At 39.2% G+C, this 14,277-nt stretch overlaps 1 protein-coding gene across 3 annotated transcripts in view; it reads right to left on the bottom strand.

Annotated features, from left to right (window-relative positions):
* Map3k3 (mitogen-activated protein kinase kinase kinase 3) overlaps window positions 1-14,056 on the bottom strand; it is a 73,906-nt gene extending 59,850 nt beyond the window's left edge. Inside the window, exons 1-3 of one of the 3 annotated variants that reach the window (XM_046427715.2) lie at window positions 13,941-14,056; window positions 3,835-3,956; window positions 1,730-1,825 (exon numbers count right to left, since the gene is read on the bottom strand). In XM_046427715.2, coding sequence (XP_046283671.1) covers window positions 1,730-1,825; window positions 3,835-3,956; window positions 13,941-13,944 — 222 coding nt within the window. In that variant the 5' untranslated portion in view covers window positions 13,945-14,056. Of the gene's footprint in view, window positions 1-1,729; window positions 1,826-3,834; window positions 3,957-5,786; window positions 6,305-13,297; window positions 13,441-13,940 lie in introns of those variants that run through there. The other 2 variants (XM_058573720.1, XM_046427714.2) reach the window with 2 other exon arrangements.
* Between the last annotated feature and the right edge of the window lie 221 nt (window positions 14,057-14,277).

The following is a 14,277-nucleotide window of genomic DNA, read 5'->3' on the forward strand; positions in this document are numbered from 1 at the left end:
AATCGTTCACAGCTGAGCATCTCGTTGCCCACAGTACTTCTATAGTGGCTCAGAATGTTTATTTGTTCTCAGACACATTCTTTTTCAATTAGTTACCAACCCTATTTACTTAAGAGGATGTCTTAAGTCCTGCCAATCAGGACCAATCAGAGATATTGAGTTAGGTTTCCCAGTTCTTCCAGGCCTCAGCCCCCAAACATTTCTATCAATGAACCTACCTCCTCTGATTTTCTTTGCCGTGCCAAGCTTGAGCCCCATGAGGCTGTGCCAGTCTCAACTTGGCCTTGTAACCAGCACTGCCATTTGCACACTGAAGAGCTGTTTGCTTCTGCCAACATCATTCCACTCATGAATAAACAACCTTTCCCACTAGCCAAAATACTTGGTTACCTTCAACTACAATTCTGCAATTTGAATCCTTAGCCCAATTTGACATTTCTTAGCCCAGTTTGGCATCTCTTAGCTCTTTAAATTAGGCAGTGATTTTTCATTCCTCTTTCTTCTTAAGCATGGACATTCTGGCAAAAAATTTGTAATGAAAAAAGCTATTTCATCCTATCCTAAGCCTAAACTAACAATAAACAACAATAACAAACATTAATTTACTCTGTAAATTGTAAAGTCCCAAGTCCACTTTCCAGGTATTTTTTTTTAATATGTATATACACCTTTATTTTATTTTTTATGTGGTGCTGAGGATCAAACCCAGAGCCTTACATGTGCTAGGCGAGCGCTCTACCGCTGAGCCACAACCCCAGCTTCCCCCTACTCCCCACCCCCATGATTTTCATTACACTAAATTGTAAACTGTCAATACTTCTCCCCCATGCATTTCCCCTCACCCCCATTTCACCTTCTCTCTTTTATAAATGCACTGTCTTTCTGCTTTCAAGATTTTTGAAGGGGCTGAGGTTGTGGCTCAGTGGTGGCGTACTTGCCTGGCACGTGTGAGGCACTGGGTTCGATTCTCAGCACCACGTATGAATAAATAAAGGTCTATCTACAACTAAAAAAAAATTTTTTTTAAAGATTTTTGAAGACTATCTCTCCTGGTGAAAAGCTACTAGGCTTCCCAGAAGAGATCATTCTACATCCTTGACTTAAAGGGAAAAGTCATCTTGACACTTTTTGGATTTTTACCTAATATTGCACAAAAACTTGAGCTTTAATTTCAAAAACAGTCATGTTAGAGTCACAGCTTCACATTCTCCAAAGAATAGAATTTCATTAGATAGGATTCCCATTGATGAACTTATAATAATTTATAGAAACTCATGACCTGTGTAGAAATATGGAAGGCACCAATGAATCTCTACCATCTCTAAGTACAGACTTAATTTCCTTTTTAAAAAATCAACAATACTTTACATAGTATGTAAAGTTTTACTCTCAAATAATCACCAGCCACATGTGACTATTTAACTTAATTAAAAATAAGTAAAATTTAAAACTTAGTTCGTCAGTTGCTCAACAGAACATGTGGCTAGTGGCTACCATATTGGACAGCACAAATATTAAAGCATTTCTGTCATCACAGGAAGTTTATTAGTACTGAGAGAGGCTGTTTATGAATACTGTTGTGAGAAATGATTAGAGGCACAGAACATGGAACCAATGGTCCCTACAAATTCACTAAAACAACTTATCTGAGAAATGAATTTCACTCTTTTAGAATGAATAGCAAATTTAAAAGCACATTTCAGCTTTAACAGGTAATACAGGTCCTTACCAAAAATGTCTTTTTCTCACTGGCCCCTGCACATGAGCTTGTTGTTACTGTGGGGCTGTTCAGAAGGGCTGAGCTGCTGCTGCTGTTGTGTTTTTTCTTTAAAAACAAAAAAACTGAGGTTAATGATTTGCATCCTCCACATAACAGAAAAAAAATGTGACATTACTCAAGTAAATTATAGGTGCAAAGAGCCAGTACCCATGAAGATTAATTTCTAAAAAATAGCCAATTCTTTATACAACTTTCCCAACCACTGACTTCACTCCAATAACATAACAGCAGACATAGGGGGAAAAAAAAAATCAAGATTTCTTTTATAATAGCTTTTAGCCTCTAAACAGAATGATTCCTAAAAGGTAATTCCTGTTAAGGAACTATCAGGGACTACTTCACTCCTTTTTCCCTCAGTCCATATGGGTCTTCCAGCTCAAAACACCTTCCCCTTTTCACCCACTAACTGATATCTACGCCCATAGTTCAGTATGGAAAAAGATCAGCTAACTGGAGCAGTGTTCGCAGGCAAACTCCACATAGGAAGACAGGAAGGAAAGTGAGGTCATTAGGCTCAAGCCTGGGGGAGGGAACTCAATTCTGGTAAAATGCTCCTTCCAAAAGTGGCTTTGAATACAAATAAGTTACAACAAGGAGAACCCACACAATTAGACAGAATAATGTATGAAAATATTAGAAGAATGGGTCCTAATCTGTTCCTAGCTCAGTTCTGTAAGATAATTACAATGAAAGCTTTCTAAAGTGATCTCTCCATTAATAATATGGAACAAAAATAATCCTCTCCACCTCCCCCCGGGGGGTGGGGGGGGCCTTAGAATTCCTAAAGGCAGGAAATACTCTAGGAGGCAAGACCACAGATAGAAAAAATCCTAGAGCCTTATGCTTATGCTTTCTCTAGGAACCAAGGATACTTCTGAAGACTTGGTAGACAAGATGCAAATGAGAGAAGAGGTTAGATCATGAAAGAATGGATATCATGGACAAATTTTCATCAAACATGTGCAACACCATCAGATACAGCACTGGTGATACCCACTAGGGAGGAAAGCTCCCCATCCATTCATTCCTCTCCGCAGGCCAAAGTACCCAGGAAATAGGACAATAGATGACACTAGAGGTGAGAAGATTCCCAACAGCACACAGGTTTAAATGTTAACAAAAATAGGCAATGTTTTTCTGAAGAAGCACAGGACTCTCAATAAAACAAATATTATCTCAAAAATATATTATGAGTCAATAATAGGAAACAACTATAAATAATAACAACAACAAGTCATTCATTGTTGCCTTTAGAATATATTATGTGGCATTTTTAAATTAAAAAAAAATTTTAATTTATTTTCTGGGGTACTGTGGATTGAACCAAGGGGTACTCTACCACTGAGATACATCCTCAGTCCTTTTATTTTGAAATAGGGTCTTGCTAGTTGCAGAGGCTATCCTTGAACTTGCCATCTTCCTGGCTCAGTGTCCCAAGTACTTATGTAACATTTGAATGAAATTTCCCTTCCTAATTATGTTTTACATAAAATTAATTTTCTCTGAATACATACTCTAAGGTATACTCTAAAATACTTCTGAGTTAGGAAGCATGAATCTGAACTAAGGCCAAATAATCAGTAAAGGAAAAAAATTGTATGAATACTCTCCCCATAATAAGTAAAATAATTATTTTCATTCTTTTTTTTTTTTGGTACTGGGGATTGAACTCAGGGGCACTCAACCACTGAGCCACATCCCCAGCTGTATTTTATTTAAGACAGGGTCTCACTAAGTTGCTTAGTGTCTTGCCATTACTGAGGCTGGCTTTGAACTCAAGATCCTCCTGCCTCAGTCTCCCAAGCCACTGGGATTACAGATGTGCATCACTGCACCCAGCTATTTTTATTCTTTATAAATGAAATGCTATGCACAAGGCTCTGGAACTTCAGGTCATAGACTCACATCTGGTTGATATATATCATTTACCATTTAACAGACTGTGAAGGGAAAGGACCACAGAACTCAAGGCTGTTAGTAGAGTGGCCTTAACTTATCAAATATTTCCCATTGGAAAAATCCCTCTCCAACAAATCTGTTAAGGCCACACATACCTGCCTATTTGGGTGACCCGTGTCCTTGTTCTTCATGGTCTCATATCCAGACGCACGGGGACGTCGGCTCATCTGGAGGGCCACCAGGTCCTTCATGATCGAGTCCAATGCCTCCTGTTCATCTGCAATGAAAAAGAGCACATGGGCTAAGGGACTAAAACAGAGATCAGCAAAGCACTTCCATAAATTATACAACTAATACTCAGGGGGTTCTGCCTAGGTAAAATGACAGACCCAGTAACAACAATCACTACAGCAGATGCCTCACTAAAGTAAATAAATGAGATCAGATTATGACAATTTAAATTTTTTTTTTTTTTACCATACATTTTTTTACTGTGAATAACATACTTAGTAAAATTAGTAAAAATATGAACAAGGCTAATACACTATATAATCACGTTACATCAAGTGGATTTATGGAATTTGCAACAGCACTGTGTTTACATATGAAATTCTTGAAAATACTTTAGGAGTAATGGTACACGTTACATTATCCACTGATTCTTAACTACTCATTAAGAAAGATTTGATAAATTTAGGCATAAATGGATCAGAAGCAGGTAACATAATAAAATAGTGGCATTTGGAAATCTGGTTTAGGATTATCTGGCAATTTTATACTATCCTTCAAATTGTTTAAGAATTATCAATTTAACATTAATAAATAAATTAAATAAAAAAAGGAAAGCCAAACACCCCACACACATATAAAAAATAAAGTTGAAAACAATTTAAAGTCATTCCTATAATATTTCACCAAAATAAACATTAATAGCATCAAACACAAAAACACCTAGGATTAAACATCATAAAGACTATGTATGATCTCTGAGAGAAATTAGAGATATCCTTTGTAAGTCAATTATCTCCACATTCATGTGTAGTCCAAATCCAAGATCAACCTAAATAACATCATCCTTTTATTTGTAGAAACATATAAAGTGGCTTCTAAAATATATGTGAAATGCATATGACCAAGCATGACTAATGCATTAGGCAAGAAAAAACACACAATCAGAGGATTTACTCTGAAGTAATCTTTAAAGGAAACTTACTCAGACATGCTATAAAGTCATAATAATTAAGGACATAAGACCTGCTGTAAGGATAAACAACAGAATTGAATGGAACCGAGTACAGAATGAATAAGAATATCTACACCCTGTTTATTTCAAAGATGACTTATGATTGGGAAAAGCATCTTCCGTAATGATGCTGAGACAATTTGCTGCCAAAACAATAATGTGTAAGTTTTCTTCACATCATACACTCCCTTATAATATCAACCCCAGAAAGATTGTACAATTATATTCAAAAGAAAAGGAACATGTATAACATACCCTGGGAGAATATGTTTATGCTGTTATGGTACAAAGTTTTATTTAGGGTACAAAAAATGTTGACAATCTGTGCTTCATTAAGAACTACATTTGACATCTGAAAGATTACAACATTAAGAGAGTGAAAGTAAAAGGACAAGGGTTAAAAATCTGATACAAATACATACATACCTACACCAGAAGCTATTACCATGAAAATATGTAGGATCATTATTTGGGAAGTCAACAAGCATCAAATATCAATACCACTTGAATGTATCATGTGGTCATTCAGCAGAAAACTCAACAGCAATAAAAAAAGGAAGCTCTGCTACAAATAGCAAAATGGGTAAATTCTAAGCAAAAGGTAGAGTCAAAGTAGATACAACAAGAGAAGATACTGTATGATTTTACATAATGGTCAAATCTGACAAAAATTTTCTTTGGCAGCTGAAGTCAGAGTGCTCATCTTCAGAGGACAGGAGGGCACAGTGACTGGAAATATGTGCAGGTGACTTCTGTGAGCTGCTAATGTTCTCTGATGGTCCAGGGTGAGAAACTTCCCAGAGTTTTCATTCATTGTTATACAGTGTTGTTTATGAATTGCAATAAATAATAATGCTTACTTACAACTACACCTCTTAAAACCTCTTGACAGGACCTGAGCAGACCACAGAAGCTGTGTTTCCATGGGCACAGGCAGGAACACCCAGGGCAGTCACAGGACAATTCCACAGGAAGGACTCAGACCCTGAGCAGTGGAATTGGTCTCTCCAGATCTCATCTTCTCCTTCCACAAAGTATGCTCCTTTTGGGGTGAAGATGGCGACTCCACAGCCCAGCTGACCGCAAACTACATTGGCATTGGCCATATTCCAGTTGGAGGCACAGAGTGTTCTCCAGCCTCCAGAGGTCTTCATCTCCACTTGACCCTCACACTGAGAGCTGCCATTTTTCACGAGCCAAACATCTGTATATCCTGAGCAGAAAACTTGCACAGCCCCTCTGTGTGGGCAGCCTCCTCTAGGACAGGCTACTCTGGGGCAGAACCAGAGCTCAGGCTCCTGCCCCTCACATTCCAATTTAAATTTTAACGAAGTTTTAGGAGCGCTCCAGTCAAAAATCTGGCAGCAGTATTTGCCAACTGATTGCAACTAAGGGAGATACTAAAAAAGAGCAATTTGTCCAGTATTAGAAAAACTTAACAGGAAAAACAGATGCAAAGTTGGAGCCAAGGCACAGGTGGTACATACCTATAATCCCAGCAATTTGGGAGGCTGATGAAGGAGGATAGTAAGCTCAAGGCCAGCCTGAGCTAATGAAATCCTGATTTAAAATAAAAATAAAAAGGGCTGGGGACCTAGCTTAGTGGTAGAATGCCCCTGGGTTCAATCCCCAGTACCACAAAAAAGAGAAAAAAAAAAACATAGCACACATGTGTAACAGGGTATTAATGAAAAGATAAATTCAGAGAGAGCTGAGTATGGGACACAGTCAGTCCCAGACCTATTCTTAAAGCATCATATGTAGGAGAGCAAATCTTAAAAAGGTACCAAACAAGGACTTCAGGTAGCTACTTGGAGCAGAGGTGTTTTTGTTTTTTTTTGTTTTGTTTTTTTTTTTTTTTTACAAGCCTTGCATTTGAATATAGGCCCCCTAACTCTACAAAGTTTACAGACCTTCTGCTTCCTATAGGAAAGTCAAAGGGCAGTTCTATTGTTTTTCTTCCCTGACCAAGCAATGCATTGTCTCTACCTTACTGGCATTACTTTTAATCTCTTTTCCTTGAAATAGCATAAATTACTGGAGTTCTCATGCCCTGAAAACAACTGAGCAAAAGCAGAACCCAAATCAGCCCAATTCTAACTTTTGCAAAATTCTCCTAGGTCCTTCACGAGGTTTCTATTCATTCAATTAACATTTAGAGGTTGAAAATAATTAAATCTGTTGCTCTGGAAGGGATATGGGGGATGAGTTGTTACACTTTGGTGTCAAGTGAGTCACTTGGGGACTTGGGACACAACTTTAAAAGAAACAAGTGCAAAAGACTACTCCCAAATAGAGTGCCTATCTTCTGTTTGTCCCTTGGAAATATTCTAATACCCCAATGAAAAGGAAAACACAGCATCATTCCAATTTCTTCTCCCATACTATTTGCCTCTCCCCTCTTCCTACTCTGCTTAGAGGCCCACCACACCTCAGAGGAGGTAAAGGAAAGGAAGGACAAAGGTGCCTATAAAGAGGTTTTTGTCTATCCAGAAAAGTATGTGCTCGCTTCGGCAGCACATATACTAAAATCAGAAAAGTAAAATTAGACTTAAAACTTGCAAGAAAAACATCAGAAGAGTAGCTTCTCTACGATTCCACTTCAAAACACATACAAAAATTTGTAAAGGGTGACACGGTTATAGTACTGAAAGCATTCACATGGGACACCAAATGGGAAGTGGGTATCTCCAAAAAGACATTAGTCAAAATTAAAACACGTAAGTCCCATCACTATTTTATATTTTCTAGCAATTTCTTTATATGCTCCTTAGAGAAAAAGAACTTTGGACTGAGGATATAGCTTAGAGGTAGGAGCAGTGGGGGGACTATCTTGGGTTTTTGTTTTTTTTGTTTTTTTAATTCTTACAACCAAGATTTTAAATCTCAAAAATAGCTCAGTGTTAAAGTGCTTGCCCAGCACACATAAGACCCAGGCTTTGATCTCTGGCATGCAAAAAAAAGAGAGAGAGAGAGAGATGAGAGGTTGCAGGGGTGGGGGTATAGATTTCAGTTGTCTAAATTTTTATATTGAACAAACAGGGATGTGAATAAAACACACTTTTTGAGTCAAATCCACAAGTATGACTGGCAGAATTATTTCTAATTCTGTATCAGATGATGCTATTATAAGAGCTGGTTTATCGGGTTGACAAATTCCATCTCCAGAAAGCTAACCAACTCCCAACAATGCTTAATGGGATAAACCTGTTTGGTAGTTTTCGAGCTGAGAACACACTAAGGAATGGTTTGACACTATCGCCTGACACAAGTAAAACAAGGTTATAGAACCTGTTTTTATGTAAAAGTCAAAGTTACTAGAAGCAAAATAGTTCTTCAACAGATACTTCAAACTGAGGACATGGATAAAGACAGGAAGGAAATCAAGTAGCTCTTTTAGGCATTTCTTCTTTGACTGTGATTTTATCTGAATTATTTGCACCCCTTCAGTGTAATATTCCTAAGTAAACAAAACTTATTCTCCCTAAACCTCAATTTCCTCATCTGTAAAATGGAAGTAATAAAAGCATTATTTCACAGAGTGCTGTGAAAATTAAAAATCAGAAAGAAAGAAAAAAGAACAAATGAACTTATAAATTACTTCTCATGGTACCTAACATTTAGTAATACTAAAAAAAAAAAATGCTGGCTATTATTATCATCAGTAGGAACAGGTCAGTGGAAAAAAACTGGAGGCTACTTAATCTACCTTAGTACTTAAATTTAATCCTGAAAATGTATTAATCATTAACAATAACCATTTAATGAATATTTATCATATTTTATATATTAGAATGTTTTATTCTTTTGCTTGTTTTTAGGGTACTGGGGATTGAACACAGGGCTTCATAAAAGCTAGGCAAGTGTTCTACTGCTGAGCTATATTCTAGCCCCATTAGAAATTTATAAAAGCTATTTGAAAGTATTTCAATTCTAAGGGTAAAAGAATAAACACCACACAAACATTAGTTTATAAAAAATATTAACCAAGGCTGGGGATGTAGCTCAGTAGTGCACTTGCCTACCATGTGCAAGTCCCTGGGTTTAATCCCTAGCATTGCAGGAAAAGAAAGAGGGAAAAAAAAAAAAAGAGAGAAGCAGTTGGCTTTTTGAAGTTGAGCATATAAGTCAGCTGTAGAGCAAGGCCCTGGGTTCTAACCCCAGCAGTTTAAAACACACATGTACACGCATAAATCTTAAATGCAAAAAACAGTTAAGCCCATATCTAAAATCCCAGCAACTCAGGAGGCTGAGGCAGGAAGATCACAAATTTGAGGCTAGCCTGGGCAACTTAGCAAGACCCTGTCCCAAAGTACAATAAAAAAGGGGTGGGGGTACAGTGCAGTGGTAGAGCACTTGCTAGCATGTGTGAGGCCCAGTACCCAGACTCCAAAAAAGGAGAAGGGAGGAGGGGGAAAGGAAGGTACAGGAGGAAGAAGTAAGAAACATATGAAGGGAAAGGGAGGAGCATTCATAGATGATACAAAAGAAGCCATATATAAAACAAGAATCAGAGTTCAGGCTTACAAAGTGGAAAGTCTTAAACAGTTTTAAGTAGACAGGTATCCATAATTTCCCAGCAGCATGTACTTTTTCTTCTCTTAAACCCTGACCTAGGGTATGGGGGCTGCCAAACAACACATTCCTCTTTTTAGCTCCAGCAGGAAGTCATCCTTCCAGATTGAGATATTACTTCTATCTAAAAGAAGGGTCTTAAGACATTTCCCATGTAAGAGTTTTCCTAGCTAAAAATACAGAAAAGTTGCCAGATGCACAGTGTCCTCCAATAAACACTGTCATCTGGCAAGATGTCTGATTACTATGCCATACACTCTCTCTTTTCCATATATACAAATCCCCAAAGTATTTTTATCTTTGTTTTCACTTAACTAATGATGTTATTTCTTCATCTTGCCAAGGCTCTACCCAGCTCTGCCAGATTATCTGATCACAGTGCTCAACCCAGGACAGCCTATGCTTCAGAGTGTCCCTGAGTCAGATTTTAACTCTTTCTCTTCATGACATTTCACATATTTCCAGTGTCTCCACCCTGTCCATACCCAAGCAAACGTCATTTTATAACAAGTATGTACAAAAAGTCCCCATCCTCAGTTCACAAATTTTTCTCCTTCAACAACACGGTTGAAACTTTGCTAGATCTCAAAGTTAAATTCTGGTGTTTATTTTTCTGTTTCTAGGATATATAACAGGCATCTGACATTAATTTACAGTTCAAAAATTTTAAATACATATTACAAAGAAAACCACTGCTTCCTCATAAAAAGAAATACTATGTAACACCTTTATATTTTAATATTTGAAAAAACTAACTTAAAAAACTAGAAGCTATAGGATTGTGTGGTTAAACCATTAGTTACAGAACTGAGCTCTCCTTCTTGCAAATCTTTACACACTTTTGACAAAGTACCTATATTTTTTTTGTTGCACTTACTGGTTAACCATCCCTAATCCAAAATCTGAAATGAGTTAGGAATGTTCAACCAGTAAATGCCATGCAAATATTCCCAAACCCAAAACCTCTGAAATTTTAAACACTTCTGATCCCAGTGTTTTGGAGTTTTAAAAAAAAAAAAACAGTAATATTCAACCTGTATTGTTTATATGTTTTTGGTTCATCTAATCTAACTATAACTTCTTGAGCAGAATAATGCAGGTACAGGGCTTAATATTACACCTGGAACATAGGAAACACTTGACAAATGGGCAAAACAATAAATGGATAGCTTACATAGAACCAGAATTGATTCTTATCATCTGTGTGTCCACCAAAGTAGCACTTAATGGATGGATTATTACTTTTTTATAAATGCTTAAAATTCAGTTTTAAAATCCAATTGTCAGTTTTAAAAAATATTAGAAATCACGTTAAGACATGGTAAAAATATCACAAATCATGTTATGTTGATTTGTGAAACTGCAATTCAAGGTTTTCTTTCTTTCTTTTTGGTACTGGGGATTGAACCCAGGGACACTTGATCATTGAGTCACATCCCCAGTATTTTTTTTTCTTTTTTAATTTTGAGACAGCATATTGCTAATTTGTTGAGGGTCTCACTAAATTGCCCCAGACTCCTGAGTCATTGGGATTACAGGCATGCATCACCACGCCTGGCTATAATTCAAGTTTCAATCAAAAGTTAATAACCATTCTGAGTCTACACAGGTGATCATATTCTAGCCAAACTAAATTGAATTTGGTCTTCCAGGGAGCTCCCAACAGCCTTGGAACCCTAGAGACACAGACTCTGTAACAGTCACCATGATTCTGACATCAAATCAGCGACTAGAACCAGACTATTTAATCCTATACTTAGTTCACTATATTTTTCCTTAATATTTCCAAGTTATTACATGTTTTTCAGTAACATATTCCACTAAGTTTCAGATTGTATTTATAAAAACACCAAATAAACACTAGTGAATTAGTCTCAGGTATTATTAACAGCACTTGCCATTACAATTACTAAAACTGGGAGGGAATTCTACGGTAACCAAGAAATAACAACCAGTCAATCCCATTTTTTTTTCTTAATAGTTACATAGCATGGTATCAAAGTAAAAAGAAGAATTTTTTGTTATTTACAAAATATAGTTTCTACTAGAAATTTACTGGAGCTAATAACCAATATAAAATCTGAACTGTTTTTATTAACAATACAAGTTGCCAAACAGGCTTGAGTCTGGGGCATAGAACAGCTCAAGAAAATATGACTATTAACAAAAGAACCTGCAGGGCAGGGTATTCAAATTAGTCTTAGTCCTTTCCTCACTGGGATGGAGTTCAACAAGTGTAACTAAGATATTAAGGAATCTATGTTTCTTTTTCATCAAATTATTTCATTTATTTGTTTGGTGCTGGGGATTGAACCCAGGGCCTCTTCCTTGCTGGTTTATTTAGAACTACAACCAAAGCAAACTAACTGGGGATGAGTTTTCATCATTTACATCACCAAAATAAAATTAGTATTTCAGAGAGAGTGTGTGTCTGTGTACATATAACCTTGCTGAGCTCTAAACAAAACAAATGAAAGAGCCCGGTGTCTAGAAAACTCAATACTACCTCTCACAGTGTGTTAAGATCATCTACAGAAAAGAAAGAGGTAGGGAATGGCAAGGGGAGAAAGAGCCAGGGCAGTGGTTTTTAAACTGGCTTGTCCAGTGTATTGCTGCCACCAGACAAGTTAATTCCCCTCTTCACAGTCTCAGTTTTTTAATGTAAAACTGATAAAAGGACAAATTAAAAGTTCCTGGTCCTTTACCTTTGGGACTCTGAAATTACCTATATAGTTCCTTTCCTCCCCATAATTCAGACACTTAAACTTTTTAAAAATGTCTTGAAAACAGGTTCGTATATCTATTTTAGGTAATGAGATGTAGCCCTCACATCTGGACAATCTTACTGGTTTTGCAAAGTGTGAACACCTCAAGTTCTTCATAACCCCTTTTGGACTTAATGCTTCCACACAGGACAAGAGTAGACTTATAGAAGACTAACTATTATAATATAGGTTCATAAATCAATTCAAAGATTAGTTCAAATTCTATAAATATTTAAAGCCTTGGGAAGACAAAAATAATTCTGTGCCCCATTTATAGTAAATGTTCAAAAAATGTTTGTAGAATTATATATTTGAACATCAGGCCTTATTGGATTCCTTTATATGTTTAACTCTCATGGGAGACATTCCCTAGAAGAGAAAGAACTTTTAAAGAACATAATTGGAAAGAAACAACAAGCCCAGCAAACAAATAAACCCTTCCTATACTGTTTGAGGGACAGCATGAAACAGAACAAGGCAATTCATTCAAAGAGTGTGGAGATGGGTCATAAATGAATATCTAACCAATGTGACACAGCACACACTTAACCTACAAAATGCCCTAATAACTTGACCTGATTATTAGGGCAAAGCAAATATTAACATTCCCTCTTCACATGGGACACTGCGGAGAAGCAATGAATGGTTTTGCAAAGAATCCTTTTTCACTCAAGTTCACCCTTTTAATAATTCTTGTGAATGGGGACAACAGTATTACACCGCCTGTCTCGTCTATTCCTTAATCTGCTCCAATGGTCATTTGTTAAGTACTAAAAAGGATATGAAATCTAGTTTAAGTGCTGCGTGTGGAAGACAATATCAGCTTTTCTTAGATTACACCTTCCAGCTAAAACGGCAAATATTGACAAAAAGGAAATGATTTCCTAGAATCTTTTCTGTAGCAAATGTTTCTTTCAAAAGTTACATAATTTTCAGGAATATCACAAGAGAAAAATAATAGACGTAAAACACCACAAATGAATCTTTCAAAAAGCAGCGGAAGAACTATAATCTGCAGCACCCTACATTCCTAACCTTCTGCAATCTGCGTGGAGCACGCATTTCTCAACCACGCTGTTGATAACAGAGATTCGAGTTTAATCACTTCGCAGCCGATCCTCGCACGCCCTTCCCCCTGCGCTGGGGCGCGCACCAGGACTCGAAAGCAAGCCCCGGGAACTCACAGGCTGGCCTATGTGAGCAAAGGGAAGGAAATGACACAGGCAGGAAAAAAAAGCAAATCAAGGAAAAGACACAACAGCAGCTGGGCCTGCACCAGCCTCCAACCCGGGCCCTACACTGCGCTCTCGCTCCCCCTCCCTCGGGCTCCAGGGCCGGCTCGCTGAGGCTGGAGCCGGCTGCCCAGCGGAGCACTGGCCCTGGGTCTCGCCGCCGCCTCCGCCTCCTCCTCCTCCTCCTCGGGATGCGCCTTCCGCGCCTCCCGGAAAGAGGGCTGCCTAGTGGGCTCGGCCGGCGGGGCAGCCCCGGAGGGCCTCGGGAGCCAGAAACCCGGCCCCGGCGCCGCAAGCCGGTGAGCGGGGGGCCGACCGTCCGCAGCCCGGGGCTGGGCGAGCTGTCCATGCCTGTCAGGCGGCGGCCCAGGGCTCTCCTCCCCTCCAACCGGGGCGGGGCGTCGCGAGGCAGCGCGGGCACAGGCCGGGGCGGTGGCGACACTCACCCATGGTGGCGATGGCGGCGGCGGCTCGAGCCCAGGAGTGTCACCTCCGCAGCAGGGGCTGCATGCCGGGGGCCCGGGCGGCGGGGACGGCAGCGGGCCTGGCTCCGCGCGGGGGCCGCGGGCTGCGCTCAGGGCCCCCGCCGCCTCCCCAGGCTCCGGCTCCGGCTCCGCCCGCAGCCGGGCGCTGTGGCATGGGCAGGGTGGCCCGCTACATCCCGGGCGCTCCCGGGCTTGGCCCAGCCCGGTGTCGCCAGTGCCGCTCGGCCCGCCCGCCCACCAGTCCCTCAGTCCAGCAGTCGCTCGGTCCGGCCACCGTTCTCCACCTCAGGAACGCTCC

This window comes from Marmota monax, unplaced genomic scaffold (assembly GCF_021218885.2).
Source record: "Marmota monax isolate L192 unplaced genomic scaffold, Marmota_monax_Labrador192_F-V1.1 WCK01_AAM20220418_F8-fsc00285, whole genome shotgun sequence".
NCBI classification, from domain to species: Eukaryota; Metazoa; Chordata; class Mammalia; order Rodentia; family Sciuridae; genus Marmota; species Marmota monax.